The 17803-nt window shown below is 35.4% G+C and overlaps 1 protein-coding gene across 7 annotated transcripts in view; it reads right to left on the bottom strand.

Annotated features, from left to right (window-relative positions):
• Nucleotides 1–17803, bottom strand: part of LRCH1 (leucine rich repeats and calponin homology domain containing 1) — a 120074-nt gene that overhangs the window by 22706 nt on the left and 79565 nt on the right. For 2 of the 7 annotated variants that reach the window (XR_004749804.1, XM_035322887.1), the window contains exons 11-17: nt 16822–16908; nt 14123–14212; nt 13976–14012; nt 13321–13434; nt 11961–12008; nt 10654–10723; nt 4971–5075 (exon numbers count right to left, since the gene is read on the bottom strand). Coding sequence is in view for 2 of the 7 variants with exons in the window: in XM_035322887.1 (XP_035178778.1) it covers nt 4971–5075; nt 10654–10723; nt 11961–12008; nt 13321–13434; nt 13976–14012; nt 14123–14212; nt 16822–16908 (551 nt within the window). In the remaining 5 variants the exon portion in view is untranslated. The remainder of the gene's footprint in view (nt 1–4970; nt 5076–10653; nt 10724–11960; nt 12009–13320; nt 13435–13975; nt 14013–14122; nt 14213–16821; nt 16909–17803) is intronic. The other 5 variants (XR_004749813.1, XM_035322898.1, XR_004749807.1 and 2 more) reach the window with 4 other exon arrangements.

Raw genomic sequence — 17803 nt, 5'->3', positions numbered from 1 at the left:
TGACTAAATCCATACCATGTCAGGCAACATCTGTCAGACGATTAAGCACCAGCACTGTCCCTTAGAGATTCTGATCTATAGAAAGCTTCCTAACATGGCAAGGAGCACGTCTTATTCCATCAAGAAGAACCCTCTCCTACAAGATGCTCTAGCATGTTGTGTGACAAGCATCTTCCTAAGCAGGATAACTGCTTACTAGATAAGGTTACATTAAAAAATAAAAATAAAAAACAACAACAATGAAAACCCTATCAGACAAACAAAAATATAGGTTTGATTTCTAGAAACTCAACATTACAGCCATTCGGTATGCCTGCCTACATTAAAAGCTTTATTGTGAATGTAGCATTGCACAAATGCTTCCCAGTACTCCCTGCCACCAGTCCTGGTTCTGTGGACGGTCTGTTTATTTGTTGGTAAAGTCATACAAGTCATGACATAATTACATGAGATCTTTGTATATATACACACACCTGTACACTTTCTTATTTTGTGATCAGTGATTGTTTTGAATGGCTCTGAAGAGCAAGATGTATGCTTGATTGTTATTTTCACAAAATGAAACTGTCGCCACTCAGATAAAATAAGGGCCAGCCTGATTATTATGGCAAATAACAGTGCTCCAGAGAGAGGATTTTGTATTATCACTTTCCTGCATCTCTCCTTCCAAATGCAACAGGACACTTAAGTACCAACCAGTGGAACGGGAAGTGCAAAGCGTAGAAACCTCTGGTCTTAACCAGCTACTGCTCCATCTCAATTTTATTAATTTAAGGGAGCTAAATATTCAAATTTCTCTCCTGCTCATCCAGCGTTAGAAAGGAGCAGCCCACTAAATGCATCAGCCTGGTTAGAGAAATTTGTCACAGACTGTGAAGCAGCCTTGGTTTTTTTTGCGGTTGCCTAAATTTGTTGCAGACAGTAGGTGTCAATCCAGACTCTTTATCTAAAATTCAGCAGCAGGCTTCTCTACATCTTTAAGTAGTAGTCATATCTGGGATGACTCTGCTTGCTGATATTGCAGAAGGAAAGAGTATAATCTTTGTGTCAATATATAGCATGAAAGAAGAGAACAGCCTTTTATTTCCTAAAGGGCAAATCAGAAACTTTTACTCCAGCTACAGAAGTGATGAATTACTTTCACCGTAAGGCAGGTGCAGATGAGTGTAATCAGACCAATTCTGATGTCCCATTAAAAACTGTGGCATGCCAATCATTTTTGATTAGGTCACATTCCAGCTAACAGGCTGAATTTTCAAAATAAGTCCTTAAAATACATAGCAAAATAAGAAATTGAAGTCTCGGTAGCAGGAAATTTCATCTACATTCTGACAAACTAAAACATTAATGAAGCTCCCAAATCAGTACAGGGCTAACAGGCAAAACTGCACTCTCTAGCATCCACAACTCAACATAAAGAAAACAAAGCTTCTATAGAAGAAATATTTGAAATCCCAGACAAGTCTACTCACCAGGCATCTCACCTAGATGAAGGCCAGTAGGTTATGTATAATAATAATAATGGTAATAATCTAAGCTACTTCTCTGGTCAAAGGGAGGGAGAAAGGCACTACCTAAGGCAGCTCGGCAAGCAGGCAGCAATTATTGCTTACATACACAGTAAAGATGGAACTTAACTCCTGACATACCTTTAGGCTACTCACCCAAGGCACAATAAACAATACAACACAATAAATTATGGCCAGGGTTACCAAACTTGATTCCTTTCACTACTTGACTCACACAGACGTAGTTTTAATGTTCAAAGAGTAATACCATATTTAAATTATATTTAAACACCACTGTAGCTTTAGCAGCAACAGCAACACTTCAAATAATTCTCATTGAAAGCATTATTTCATAATTATGTTCAATTTTGCAAGTATCACAGAATATGATCATGGCCTTCATTCAGCTTGGCCCTAGCTGTCTTTGTTTAGGCCTCTGCTAAGTCAGTATAAATGTCCCAAACATGGTTCCTTCAGTTTCAGACTACAGCTGTTAATGAAAAGTAAATGTCAACACTAGTTATTCAATTCTATTCCTAACTGAGACAGACATTCCACTACGAAGCAGCAGGAAGGCTAATCTCAAGGCAGTGGGAAATCACAATTAAAAGTTGCAAAAAATAAGTTAAACAGAAATAAATGTTAACTACTTTATATAAACACACACAAACCTAAAGAGTACTAGTTATTACAAGTTCCAGCTACATACTGAATTTTAAAGAAAGGTGTTCTAATCCAGGAAATTTTGGCAGTCTGAAATATTGCTTGCTTCTCTGCATTACACACCTTTTCCAGCAAGGGGAGCCCGTATCTCACACACACGCGTGAAGGTCTGTTTTTCCCTCTGTCAAATAGTAGAATTTCTGCTTTCTGAACCCATGGTCAACCAAGGTTATTAAATTATTCTTGTTCCAATAAACTTACGTATTTTACAAGACTCAACAAGCTCAATGGTTAATTATTAATAAGCACGTACTATGTATTGGTCACGGCACTGAGCCTGCCTGAGTTCAAGAAGCTTTTGGACAATGCTCTCAGACACATGGTCTGATTTTTTTGGGTGGTCCTTTGGGGACACAGGAGTTGGACTCGATGATCCTTGTGGGTCCCTTCTAACTCAGAATTCTGTGATTCTATGTATTCTACATATTACCATAACGGACAATTTTCCTTGTGAAAATTCTCAGTGAGACAAGATTTCTATTATGAAAACATTTAAAGTGTTGCAAAAAATAGAAATGAAATAATAAAAGTCTTTTATAATTGTTTCCTACATATACTGAAAGAACTTGTTTCTTAATGTGGGAATTTTTTAGTTTAATTCCAAGATTTGCAACACTTCAGAAGTGATGAAAGCAGAGGCGCAGAGGCACAGTACTAAAGAAACAGGACACAACATTATATAAAGGGTAAGATAATATTAGCTTCTGGCTGTATATCTCAAATCAGGCTCAATTCTGAATGACCACCACTGTACTCTTCAAAAGTCTCAAAAGACCGCAAAGCCGAATCTGTTTTGCATTTAAATCAATGCAAATTAACTATAGGTAGTATTAGTTTGCAAGAAAGTTGGATGCAACAGTGTTAAACTGCTTAAAAAATCACGTTACTAGCACGTACCCTTAACTGACAAATTCAAAGGCATCCAATGTACATCTAATGGCCATGGTATGCAGTCAGTTGGACTCTTAGGGTTCGACCCAAGGTCACCAAAATTATTTTAGTCACCAAACATTCGTGAACCACTCTTTTAGTTACAATCTTTATTGACATCTGTACTGCACGGGAGTCAAAGAACAAATGCTAAGTTTCTGAATGTGGTTTCTTCATGTACAATGTTGAATAAAATCATAAAAAGTATTCTCTTGCAGCAAGTACAATTTGAAGACATTGGTGAGAAATCTGAAAAACTATCTGGACACTGCAGCCAGCTCCTCAAAACTGGCAAACAGAACTTGGATTTTACCACATTCTTGAAATAAGATGCTCTCAATTTTTATGTGTTATTACTTGGAACATTCATCATATAGGAAGTGCTACACTTCTCTTCCTGTTTAACAGGAAAGGGTCTACAGAAGCATTATTTTCCTAATAATTATGTTTTACTGAACTGACTTCATAACATTCATAACATTCATGACTTCATGACATTCCCACTATCAAAAGCACACAATGTTAAGTCTAATAAAATCGGCTACGTGAGTCCCATTTTCCTCAACTGCCAACAGATTACTGCTGTCAGAAAAGACCAACTAAGAATAAACAAATATATAACTAATTGCTTTTTGTCTGGAATATACCAGTATTGGAGGAAGACCTAATGATTTCTTTTTATTTTGACCTAAAACACAAACCCTGCGTTGTTAGAAGTACCTGTAGCTTCCCTTTATCTGTTACAGTTGTCTTTAGCAAAATGTCGAGAGAACTTTGTACCATCACGGCAACAAAATTTTTTTCCAACCTACTTGTATTTCTTACCAAATTACTTCACAGAGCAGGTTCCTTATAGATGCTGTTAGGACTTTACAGCCAAGAAAACAGTAGCAATAGCAAGTATTGTCAAATACTGAACTGAAATAAGAATATAAGTATTCTAAACTAAATGTTGCCATTTATCATTCACAATTTGTGGGCTTAGTTTCGGTCTAATGCTTTTGACGGTTTCCTTGCCTTCCAATACGCAAACACTCTTCTGATTTAAGGCAACCGGAAGAACAACCACCCTACTTAAAAAAAAGATACATCTACCTATCTAACATTTTTAAACAGTTTATAATTTAGGTTCTGTTTCTTCAATCTGATGTTGAAATATTAATGCAGTATAAGACCTTGCTAGCCCGAACAAGACCAACTTTGCATCTGACTCAACATCCACTCCACCCCCCCCCCCCGGGGGGGGGGGGAAGGCAGCAAAACCAACATCCACTAATATATCTGGCCTTCACTATAAACAGAAAAGTTGGATGGCTTGCTAACAGTTTCTGTTGGACAAAAATCACTATTTTTGCTTATCTGATTCTTCCAGCTTTGCTTCATCATGGATTCCTCTTTAATTTAGTTACACACCTGCATCAATAACTGGAGCTGGATATTTTTAAGAGTCAGTATCTAAAAAAATTGTGAATAAAAACGTAGAAAAGACAGCAGCAAAATTAATTGCTGTTTAAGTGCAACTTTTTATAAACCCCTGAAAGTAAAAGAAACCAATAAACCTATGCTGGAAATAGCTCTGGGAGTGGGTATCATGAGAAAAGGTGTTTTGCCGGACTTGAAAACAGTGTCACTCATTTGCTTTTGACACTACATATGGTACAGAAAATTAATATGCATCCTTTGAGGCATTTAGTCTTATAAACATTCCCTTACGAGTACTTTCTTTCACCCTTAGCTACATGGGACATTTTCCAGATACTGCAGTTTTCGCAAACATAAAATTAAGGAAATTATGCATGGAACACCTACCATTGTCACTGTCTCCTTCAGATGGTATACTGTAGCTAAAGTTGTCCCATGTTTGTGCCTGTGTAAGTGTGTTGAAGGAGATAGGAGGAAGACTGAGGGATGGGTCTGCTGGAGGGGAGTGACAGCCAGTCCAACCCCAGTGGTGTAAGGACCGGGGTGGGGGAAAAGGGCGGGCAGCAGCATTTCATATATGGCATTAGGGTTGTATGGCAGTGATGAAGATGCAAGTCAAAGGTGATCAATACAAAATGCATATTTTTTTGAAGAAAAGAATGAAAGATGGTGCAGAATAAAAAGAGCGAAAAGTTATATGTTAGTACTTGCAAACTATACATTGCATGTGCAGTTAAAGCTGTTAAGCTCAACAGGATCATTGTAACCACAGCACTTCACACAAATTGTTTACAACCAAGTTTTAAGAAAAAGTACCCATAGATTTTATGTTATAGCCTGACGAAAACCTTGACTTTGTGAATCAGAAGGTAAATACATCTGCTGTGAAGTTTCAGCAGTTACAGTCAGAAGTTTGGAGAGGAATTGAGTTGTTTTTTGCAACTGTCATAAGAACATTACACCCCCCAAAGACAATGTACACATCCACATGAAAATATCATTACACTAACTTCCCAGTTAATGTTGCTAGGTCGCAAATATATTATCCCTATAATTCTTATTCTGTTGAAATATGTCCTGTAAGTACATGCACTAGACATGTTTTCCTTTTTGTTTAATCACTCGATAGCTTATGCTGCACTACTTACATTTCTTGCTGACTCCCACGACAGTAAGTCCAAATCTATAATGGGCCCACCCCCATCCTAGGAAAGTTCTGGTCCTCAGCAACCTTGGCAGACTTTCTAAGGACAGGGAACAGAGCTGTAACACTGCCAAAGGATCCTGAGTCTTTGCCACAAACCTTGGCAAACCTGCTCTGTAGCATTATAACAAGCAGAAATTCAGTAATGACCAGCTGGGCTCCCTAGAGCACACAAGATCTCACATGTCCACAGATGCTGTAAATCTGGAGACCCTGTCCACCAGACGACTGTAAAAGCATGCCATGGTCATGGCCACCCTGGTGTGTTTGTTGATAAAATAAATTGATACTCACTATGGAGCTAATTTCTATAGCAATATAGCCTCTATTCTCCATCCATTCTGCCTTCTCTCCCTTGACTAGTCATGGCAGCACCCTCCTATTTGTTCCTCAAATCCTTCATTGGACGTTTTTATTCCTTCCCCACTCTACATTTGTGTATGTCCAAATCTCCATTCTACTGCATTTCCAAAACAGAAATTGACATCCTTAAAATATCTCCTGTTTATTTTTAGCACGCCATCCATCCTTTCAAAGCTTTCCACTGGTTTCTTCCTTTTCATCACAGAATTTAAATTTCTCCTTTCTTACTCTTAACAATAATGTCACTCAAGAGTTTTTCCTGTACCCAATCTCAGTTCTTTACCAATTCTGCCATCAAAATAAAGAGCTCTTCCCTTGCTTCTTGGTTTTCCATGTTTTATCTACTACATCACTGTCTTGGTTTTAGTTAGGATAGAGTTAATTTTCCTCCTAGTAGCAGGGCTGTGTGGTGCTTAGCTGCCAGGCAGGTTAAACCACAACAATCACACACACAAGCCAACATTATAATCTCCAGTTTAGTTTGAAGAGAATGAACTACTTCTGCTCTGAATACTACTTACTTTCAGTAAGAAAATTCCCATTTTATACCATTTCAAACTAATAACAAGGAACTTAGTTGTATAGACTTTCTCATTCCCCCACAATTCGGGAATCTGTACAAAAAAATATGATAATTCAGATGACATTGTGTAAAACTTCACCTTAAACTTTCTTTCACATTCAACAGGTCAAGAGCTCTCTCTCTTTAGATATGCCTTTTTTCAAAGCCTGTTTACTGCTTCTCGCTACTGGCACAACGGGTCAGCCAAAACTGAGTCAGCATAACTTAAACTCTGAGAATTCAACATGGGGTAACAGGACACTGATTTATGGAAAATAATAAGCAGTCTTTAATTACACTGGCAATTGGGATTCGCATGATTTTCCAAAGTACACAGATAATCCGGTTGGTCTTCTTGGGGAGAAAACAAGTAGGACAAATAAATATTCAGATATTAGAAAAACAGTACCTAACCCTTGAAAGAGGGAAAAACGCTGTCAAGTTCTAATAATCACTGTGTTCCAACAACACTGAAGAACAGCGAGGCAAGCATGTCCACATACACCGACATCATGCTGCAAATCCTCTACAGATTATGAAAATGAAGAAGTTGGATTCACATGTAAGATTATGCTAAGTAAACAGTTGCAAGGGGACAACTTTTCACATCCCTTTACAAACTGCATTGTTGTTTTAAGTTTTGTCAGTGCTTCTTTTATCCTCTAAAGGTACAATTACTATATTTTTTGTCTGGGTTACTGCCACTTTGTTCAGCAGAAACTATGAAATATAATGCAAAGTGGCACAGAACAACAGCAAAAAATATTTTTGAATGCTGCAAGATGTGTTAGTAGATGTTCATATCTCATTTTAAAGATTACGGCAAGAACTTCAATGTTCTGCTTCTAAAACATTAAATGATACCAGTTGTAATTACTTCATGAATCAAGTGTAAAAGAATTACATTTATAATCCATTTTGAGTGCTTCCTTTTCAGAGGGCTAAAGCATATCCCAAGAGTAAAACTGGGGTTCTAGGTTAACTTCTGGTTCCTTTCAACAGTAATTCTAAGGTTTTCAAATTGAGTATGAATTTGAGAAGTCATACTCTATAAAATATTTTAAAAGAGGAAATAATTGGGAAAATAATCTTTTTACCTTCTGTGTAAACAACTGATCCTTGAAAAGAGTCTGTCGAGAAGTCAAACACATTCATTATCTTTCAAAACATTTTCTTTGGATACCCAGACAGCCATCAGATAAGAGTTTTCCAATGTTTTATCTTCATTTTAAAATGGAAGAATAAAAGGGCCTTCAGTCCTGAGCACATACCAGTATATACTAATATAGTATATACTAACACAGACGTTTAAGCTACTGTGGTTTATCCTTTGGAAGCACTTCTATTTGTGCGTGCACTTCAAAAAACTAGAATCATTAACCAGGAGCCTGGTATGGTTTACTTTCACATTTCCAAAAGACATGTCATTATGAAACAGTGAGGGTATATAAAAAAAAAAAAAAAACAAACTGAACACAACATCCATTTAAAATAGATGAAAATAAACGTTGTGAAAATAAACTCTCCAATTTCAGAAAGGTATGCTTGCATATATTTTCATTGACCGTTTGCCATTTTTCCCCACAGAACACTATGTACACAAAATATTTTAAAATCTATCTTGCTCTCAGGTTTAAAAGATTTATATGAGCAAGTAATTCAAGTAAAAGCCCTAATGAAGTAAATAGCTAACAATCACTTCCAATGAGTTCTAAAGTTTTCCCTAAGGCCACGAAGAACTTAAAAGAAAAAGCTAACAAAATACATTACAGACCGAGCTGAAAAACTTTCCTGGATCACAGAACTGCCGGAGCTCTAGAATAGCTCAGCTTTAGGGCAGTAAAGCAGTATATAATTAACAAGCACAAATTCAGACAGTGATAAAGTGGTTGAAACTCACACAAAACTGAAAGAAAGACAGCGAAGGAAAAAGAGAATCATGGCAAGCTAGCCAACTTTAAGAGGACAAATGTGCAGGATTCACAAATACGCCAGTATTTTGAGCTGTGTACTACATTTATCTGTAATTTTTTCTCAAGTGTTAGCAAAACATTTCAATACTTCTACAGCAATTCTATAGCAGGAGGGTGGGAGGAAATATGCAGTCTCCTTACTCTACAGCAACGCTTTGTCCCATTGTGCTACAGAGCTAACGCACTGCTGTTTTATCAGATGTTGGAAAGTTTCACTATTGCCAAATTCACCCGTTTTACCACAGTATAAATCTAAGGTAACATTACAGAAACTGCATATAATGAGGTGAAAAACTGTGCAGTAATGGCTCTCATTTGGTGATTCTGTAGTGCATAATATGGCAAGGAAAAATAAATTTAGATGACCAAGTTTTCTGTAATTCATAGCTGTGATTAAACAGCTTCATAGTATTGGCATACTCAAAGCAATTCAAATATACAAATTTGTATTGGTACAGAGCATAAAACCAACAGATTATAACCAACTGGCTTTAGTATTTAGGGGGTTACATATAGCTTGAAAAGACACGGGGGAAGAACTGGAGGAGTTGCGATCATCTGGGTCTTCCATCACTACTTTTTTATTAATGATGCAAGAGACTGCAACCCCTGTAGACCACTCCTTCTAGAAATTGTCTAAAAAGATTCACTCGCCTATTTCAGAAAGCATTTTTTTCCTTTATGTATCACAGCCATCAAGTATGGGACATCTTGGTACACTGATATGCCAAGATTAGGAAATGTGCGTTAAACTAACACTTGAATACGAAGTCACAGCCTTGCACTTTCTCCTACCATGTTGCTTCCATCTCCTGGAAGCAGATTTCACTCAGTAGAACACAGACTACCTTCTATGAGGGCAGCGACATGGAGTGGGCCCATTTGCCTTTGCATGTCTTTCTCCCAGTAGCATTATCTTAATGTTGCCGCTGGACTGAACAATGTTATTTTTTTTCCAATTCCTGAAAGGACACATTTGCTCATTATTCAACCCATAATTCACATGTTAAGAGAAAACATTTCTAAAGCATCAGGAACATACAAGAATAAAGGCAGAGATTAGCAATCCAACAAACTATGAGATTCAAGTAAACAGATCTGTCACATTTGTATGTCACGAAACGGGAAATTTAAAATGTCTTCTTCACGAAACAAGGTTGGTGAAATAACACCACATTTTAAAACTTTTTAAACAAATCTATGGGTACAATTTCTTAAAATACATTCAAATATGAAACTGCTGCCATTATTGCCAAGATATTTTGTTATGGAAGCTACAAGCTTGTTGTGGTTTACCAGCATTTGAATAAAAGCATTTGTGGTGAATGTGAGAAACCAGAATTACAGTTTTCAGATGCTGAAGCATATTAAAAAAGGTTATTCTTTAGAGGTGATGACTTTAGAGATGACTTAACGATATTGAAAACCACTATCAACTACCTCAGCGCAGAGAAGATAAAGTTTACCTGTGCCTTATCCTGCTTTTAAAGGAAGTGGTTACCCACGTCCTCAAAATATGTTAACAGTTCAGTTTGTCCCCCCCACCTTTTTTTTTTTTTTAAATGAACTACTGCATATTACAGGATTGATGGTTATGCAGATTTAATACATTGCAAATACATGAAACTCAGCTGCTGACTGAAGTAAACATCTAATCTTCCCATAAACCTTAATCTTACACAAGTCTAACTAATGAGAGACTCACTGCAATTAGAAATTTTTAGAGCAATAACTGTTTTCTGGACAAGAAATATATATATGTTTTCTGAACATAAAATATAATCAAATATATAGCTGTTATAATTTTAATCTCAAGTCAAACCTATGAACTTAAATTCTTCTACTCTTCAGACCGTTGTACAGAATGTTTCATCATTGCCTTCTGAAGGTTAAAAAAAGTACAGACATTCACTAATAACACAGATATTAAAAAAATACACAATTGGCTGATTTTCTTTCCTACATTACCTGATCGTGGCTTCAGGCCAAAAGGGATCACGTTGTTTGCAGTGGGAGACGTTGGACTTTTATCTTTGTTCTGTGTAATTCAAGAACACAAATCCAAATAAGAATAAATCCAGAATATCACAGCACAACTGACTGAATAAAAAATAAAAGTTACAAATACTGTATGCTACAACTACTTCACCACAATCTAATCCCAATATAGCCTTGAAAATGCAACAATCTCCCATATTTAGTCAATCCTATTCCTTTGCTCGAATAGAAGCTAAAGTTTCTGACCAAAGACTGCAGGATATTGCCCCTAGCTACAAACAAGTATGATTATTTTTCAGTTTTCTCCCACAAAATCACTTGGTCCCATCAAAAATACTTTTTTTTTTGGTGGCATAGTATAGTTAGAAGAGCAAAACCAACACCAGTTTATCCTTAGGTATGTTTCTTTCACTGAATTTATTACCATTCTGTGTAACTATTTTCCTTTGAACACTGTATTCTGCCTAAAATGCAGAAAGAAGGAAGTTAATCATACAGCTCAGAGCAGGATCGCCCTTGACCCTGAACTAGGCTAACAGTCGCAACACAAAGAATAGAGCTGGAGCACAAAGAAGAGAATGGTGAGGTATAATCATGATACCACCAACAGTAACATAGGAAGAGTCCTGTGACCAAACTCCGGAATGTGAATCCTATTTATGAAAGGATTCCTCTGAGAGGAACTATAGGAGTCCCATCCCCAAGGCTGGGTGCTCATAGATTTGTGAGCTGCTCATACATAGTGTAACGTACAGGAAGAAATCCTATTCCTGCACAGAAAATAAGAATAAAAATAATTTCCATGAAGAGTTCCCTACAGTTTCCCTTTTTGACCTTCTGCTGAAATTTGCACAGTAGTGGCAAAAGGATCACTGAAATTAGCTTCTTCTTGAAAAACTAATCAAGGACATAAGACTTGACTGTGCAAAAAGAAATTCCCTTGTAATCAGTGGAAATTTTGTGAAACAAATACGACTTTAAAAGAAAAGAAGAATGATCTAAGATTAAATGTTTTGTACTAAGCTATGTAACTCAGAAACATACTTACCAGAAAATGTCATTGATATTCTAGTAAATCCATATAAGGACAAGAATAAATGACACAGGCTAAATAACCTCCACAGCAACTACTCATAAGCTCGTATTTTCTGTGAAATTCAACTACATGTTTTATTTAATATATGAATCATTTGTGCAGAAAGTTTTGTTTTTTTTAAAAAAAAAAGCTAAATGATCATCTACATACAAAAGACAAACAAATGGCACTAGTATCTTACCTCATTGTGAGAGGTTTGGCCACTCGTATTCCAAACAATTAGATCATTCTGCATGTTTGGAAAGAAAGAAAGAAAAGACCGTTTCAGGAATTGTATTAGTCATGTACTACCACGGAGTATTTTACTTATGACAGTCAGATATTCACTGATATTTAATACTTTCCACCTTTACAACCTTTTTTTTTTTTTTTTTTTTAGCATTGTATTGGTTTTTCACCGAAAGAACTTTAATGAATATGTACTTTTACTACTACATGAACACTGAAGATACCACTTCAAAATTTTCTTGTGGAAATTATTTGCACAAATTTGTCTTCACCTAACTGATTCATGAGCAAATTTGTAAGATTTGAATCTTTTTTGGTTCAAATGTAATAGCTTTTTTTTTTTTTTTTTTTTTTTACAGATTTTGTAATTAAAACATCACGAAGTTTAATATGTAAATAGATATTTTAAATACAGATTTGAAGAGGGAAGCATTCTTCAAGCAATTCATAATTGCAATGTAACATACCTTTTGTTACCACTTTTGCTACAGTTAAACTGGAAACATGGAAATCATGTAAGTAACTATGAAATAAATTAATTCTGTATTAGTTGTAACTCGGTCAGCAGAAACAACGCTGGCATAGGTAAAAAAAAAAATAAATCAATTCAAAAGGCAAAATTCAAAAGGCCTCATTAAGGCAAATGTTTTTTTTTTTTTTAATCAAGACAAAAATATGGAACCAAAATAAGAGACAGAATTCGAAACACTTGATCTCAACAGTCAGAATTTTTGAAAAGTTAGCAAGATGGGAAGGAAGATTACACACCCATTTTGCAATATGACCTTCCCTGGCCACCTCTTAAACTTAAAAAGTCAGTATCTGGGATTTTATTTTTTTCATAATATTACCACAGTATTAGCTAGAATAAACAGAAATAAATCTTACCAACCTGGTCCCAGCCAGTTTTGCCTTAAATATACTGCTGGGAACAAGAATTTAGAAGTTTATTAAACTACTACAAGAACTGGGGTATTTGGGGTGAAGGGGAAGAGGAACCAGATGGTTTACTTTATTGAAGATCTAACTTTGATGAGACTTGTTTTTGGCAGGGGAAATACAACTACTGTAATATTTATTGGAAGACATCAGTTTCCTTATATCAGCCTTTTTCCTGAGACATAGATCTTACTTAACATCCCATCTACAGTCAGACCTTGAGATTTAATCTAGGGAAAAAAAAAAACAAACACAAACAAAACCCAAAGGGCCTAAACCGAAGGGTCTCACATTCCATACACCAATGAATGGAGTGAAATGACCCATTCCATTCCAAATGTTTCCATATTTATTGTATCTACACACCTACATACCTGACTCAATGACCATTTTTCACCCTGTTCACATGTTCTCACTTCACTCTTGGCTTTCTCCATTATGAATTCCCTCCTCCTCTGAAATTCTAATTCCTCTTCAGCATTTTCTTTCTGTAAAATAAATTACTTTAGAATGTGAATAACTGGGAATAGAATTGTATTTTTTTTTGTATAACATTACCTCAGAAGTATTTCTTGCAAATACTATGATGGAAATTGAACTATAAAGTAAGAGACATTATCTACTTGCAGATCCACTTCTAACAGGTAGATAATTTTGTAAATCTAAAATTAACTCACTTCAAATATAGAAAGAGTACACATAAGTAAACTGTGAACAATAATAATTTATTCTCATAGCCAACAGAATACATGAAAGAAATGGCCCATGAAAGATGACTCTCATTCTGCACACAGAAAAGCTGCACAGAAGGTAAAAAATGAAAAAAATACATGCAAAAGCAGCCTATGAATCCTGAAAAAAAGTGTGTTTATATATACATACAACAATTCCATAAAAATAGTTAAAAATTAGTAGCAATCTAGTACAGTTTTACTTTACCTACTCGGTAGATTACAAGTTGATGAAATCACTGGCTCATTTCCCTGCCTTACCCCCAAGTGTTTTGTAATAATATGCTCATTAACGTACCTGACCAAGGGAAGACATCTCCATCTGCATTTGACCGCTATGTATAAAGATAAACAAATGCAAATATGTAATTTATTGTGTAGAAACTTAAATATGAATCTAACAAAAGCAATATTTTTTTTTTAAAAAAAAGGTAGATAAACACACTTTACTGTAGACTCCTGAAATTCTAAAGCTGTTGCTGGTTCCATGGGATACAGATTCACATCACTGCTCTCTGAAATATCCATGCTTAATCTGTAAGGTTTGAAATAAAAACATTGCACTGGGGTATAGTTTTTGTAACCACTCTGTTATGTATTTAATTTCAAACAAATGAACATTTTAAATATTCTTAGTCATGGTATTAACCCAATCAATTTTCTCTCTTAAGAGATCACCACTTTGGTCAAAGCAACATTAACATCTTCAAAATATCCTGAGCAATGGCTTGTATTAAAACTAAAAGGACCTGTTTACTACTAACAACCATGCCACTAGATGTAATACCGAAGATGCCTACACCCAACCTCTAGCACCCTGTGTCTGAATAGAATCCATAGCCCTAGTTAGATATTCACATTTAATTTACAGAGCATGAAAATAAAACAGCACAACAATAAACTCCCAATAGCCAACAAATTGGAAGAAGTAAGTAAATGCAGGAAAGGGAGTGAAGGAAGCATCTAAAAATACTAAAGACAGAGTCTGAAAGGCTTTTCCTTTCCTAAACTGAATTGCTGCTAATGTATTTATGCTAATTTAAATAATTAACAAGTTAAAAGGTCATACTTGTTATTGAAAAAAGCTCTAGTAGATATGTTCTATATGGAGCTCTAGTCAGTGCGTGCTAGGCATGCTTCAGCATCACGTGCTGCATCAGCCCCTATAGACTCTTCTTTGTAAATCCTAAATGGCTTTCCGTGTCAGACAAGGCTAATTCCAACTAAAATTACTTATTTCAATTAGATTTATCCTGATTAGATCATTATACTAATGCACAATGAAAACCTCTCTGGGGAAAGTTAAAAATTTTGCCATGCTCTAGGCTTAAGTTAAAAGCACGTGAAAGCTTTTGAGCATCTTAAACTAAGGAGAAATGCAAACATTTACACTCCTTTGTGCATTTGGATGAAGATAACAATACTATTCAGCATGACAAACAACATTTTCCTCACACGGCTTTATATAATGTATGTAAACTGCCATATAATCCAGTAATTGTGCAAGCAATGATGAGGAACCTGTGGCCCAAAGAATGGAAAGTCAACAGCTTTATTTGGTAAATACGAGGCACCCAGGTGCGTCATGCTGGACAAGTCTGTTTGTTAACACACAACAAACAGATATGTGAATACCTTCTTGGTTTAGAAAAATAAATACATGCATGACATAAGTCATCTTTAAAAGCCACATTTCACATATACTATAGTGCTATTGAAAGCACAACCAAACAAGCATGGAAAAACTGAGATGAATTTTCTGTATTTTATTCCTTTTTGTAATTTGGTAAGAAAAAGGAAAGATGTATGAAATATCACGCAATATTTGATAAACAAAGTAATAAATTTTACAAGGCTAAGAACAGAAAGTTTTTAATGTCACTTTCCATTTTAACAACAGCACTTCTCCCACAAAGTAATAAGCCTCAGACGAGGTACAGAAGCAATGGAATACTTTCTCACAGAAACCACAGGAACTAAAAAGTTTTTCCTAGTTTGTATGATTTTTTTAATTAAGACAAAAATACTCGTAAATCAAGTATTTAGTATACGATTCAAGAATTCAAGTATTCTCTATATGATTCAAAATAATACCAGGTAATCCCTTCTCATGAAATACTACACACAGGAGTGAACTTTTGTCCTAAAAAGCAGAAACGTTATGCTAAGTGGAAAAAAAAGCAGTGTCAAAATAAGCTTTTAAACTAAAGAACAGAGTAGTGGTAAGAACAAATGGGCAGAGTAAGCTGGCCAAGGGAGGAAGGAAAAACAAGGATATTTTAGACTGGAAAAGATAAGGAGTTGTCTAACCTTCAGAGAAATTAAGCTCTAAAACAGCTACCTCATATAGGTAACGAATAAAAATTAGTTTCTTAGTTTTTAAAATGAGCTCAATCAATTTTTGGAAGGGATTTCACACAGAAAAGCAATAGCAAGCATATGGACAGAGCTATCTACAACCTCAACCGTCCTTTTAAGCCAGACAAGCATTTTTTTGTTTCTTTTAAATAGTTATTTTTTTGTTTATTCACAGACCCATGGTCATTCCACCTGGCTTTAGGCACTTAGAACATGCATAAAAAATTAGAAAACTTTGCCTTCTACAGTCAGGAGGAATCCTAAATCACCTTCTCTAGATGCTTCTTCCTTTTTCTCATTTCAACTTCAGAGGGAGACTAAAGGGACTCCATCACTACTTCGGGCACCTTTTTTCTATGTCCTACTCATGCAGGGCAAAGCTGGGCCACAAAATCTTCTACAAACCCCACAGAATAAATACATCAAGCGTGAATAGGTAGAGGAGAGTTTAGTTTACAGTCCCTAAAAGAAATCTGACTATCCTACAGGAAACTTCAGAAAAATCACAGTAGTGTTCAGAGTGAGATTAACAGCTGTCTCTCTGTCTCTAAATTTATCTTATTTTTATACCTGAAATCCTTATTAATGTACTAGAAATACTGTATGTATACAAGAGAGAATGCAAGTTGTTTTCTTAACTATGTGCCTCCAGAAAATTATTAGTATGCTAACAAAACATTTGGCAACTCTGGAGAACTTTAAATTATCAGTTTAAAAAGGACTCCAAAAGCCATTTGCAAATATTTTAAATACAAGGAACTAAGACATCAGCTATTTTAAGCATACCTGTTGGGATCTTGTAATAAATCTACTGCTTCTCTTAGTTGATCTATCATTGCTATATCAATAGTTTGTTCTTCTGATAGATTTATTCTATAACAGAAAACAAAAACATCCAAAAAGAGGTAAAACAGCAGTTATTAAGGGTCATCTGAATTTCAGTTTGTGAATTGTATCTTCCAACTAGCACGTAAGTGCTAAGGGCACGGGGGAACAGCCTCTGTGCACACTAGGTGCTAAATTTATAAAAAGAGTGTCTTCAGAAAAAAAATCACCAGCACTCTACCTTTAACAATACTCCCCAATCCAATACATAAGTAGGTAAACAAATGAGTTAAACTAAAACTTTTGCATCTCAGTTAAACAGACTGAATTTTAAAGATGAAAATTTATTTACTATTATTTGATTCCTACTAACTGCTTTCATCACATATATTGTTACTAACTACAACAAATCTTTTAATGGACAGCATGCTTTCTTTTGCTTTTCAAGATCTGTAATGCTCTCTGGAGTTTAGAAACCAATCAATCACTTATTAGTTCTGCCAACAAGGCTCTTTGGAAAGTACTTATTTTTCCCTCCTTTCAACACTTGTTTTTAATCACATAGGACTCTACTGTCCTGCTTAGTGAGAACTTTGCAGTACACTGCTGTGCTAAATCATCTTTTCTTATGTATTTTTGCCACTGACTGATGTTCACTTGCACTGCTCTTGAATTAGTGTTCATGAATGAATGGATGTTTCAAGGTTAAAATTATGACAATATGAAAAAAGACTGGCAGATTTTTTCTTTTTTTTTTTTTCATTTGCATTAATCTTAGTTTTTATAAGTTTCTAAGTTTTGATAAAATCTTTTTTTTCTAAAGCAAGAACAAAAACAATGCCATAAGCAGATTAAGTATCAAAATAATTAAAAAGCTTGGCCTCTGCATAGGTTAAAAAACACATTACAGCTTTATTAGCACCTACAGATTAGTTGTAAGATA

The sequence above is a fragment of the Oxyura jamaicensis genome, chromosome 1, assembly GCF_011077185.1.
Source record: "Oxyura jamaicensis isolate SHBP4307 breed ruddy duck chromosome 1, BPBGC_Ojam_1.0, whole genome shotgun sequence".
NCBI lineage: Eukaryota > Metazoa > Chordata > Aves > Anseriformes > Anatidae > Oxyura > Oxyura jamaicensis.
This window is presented reverse-complemented; position numbering and strand designations above follow the sequence as displayed.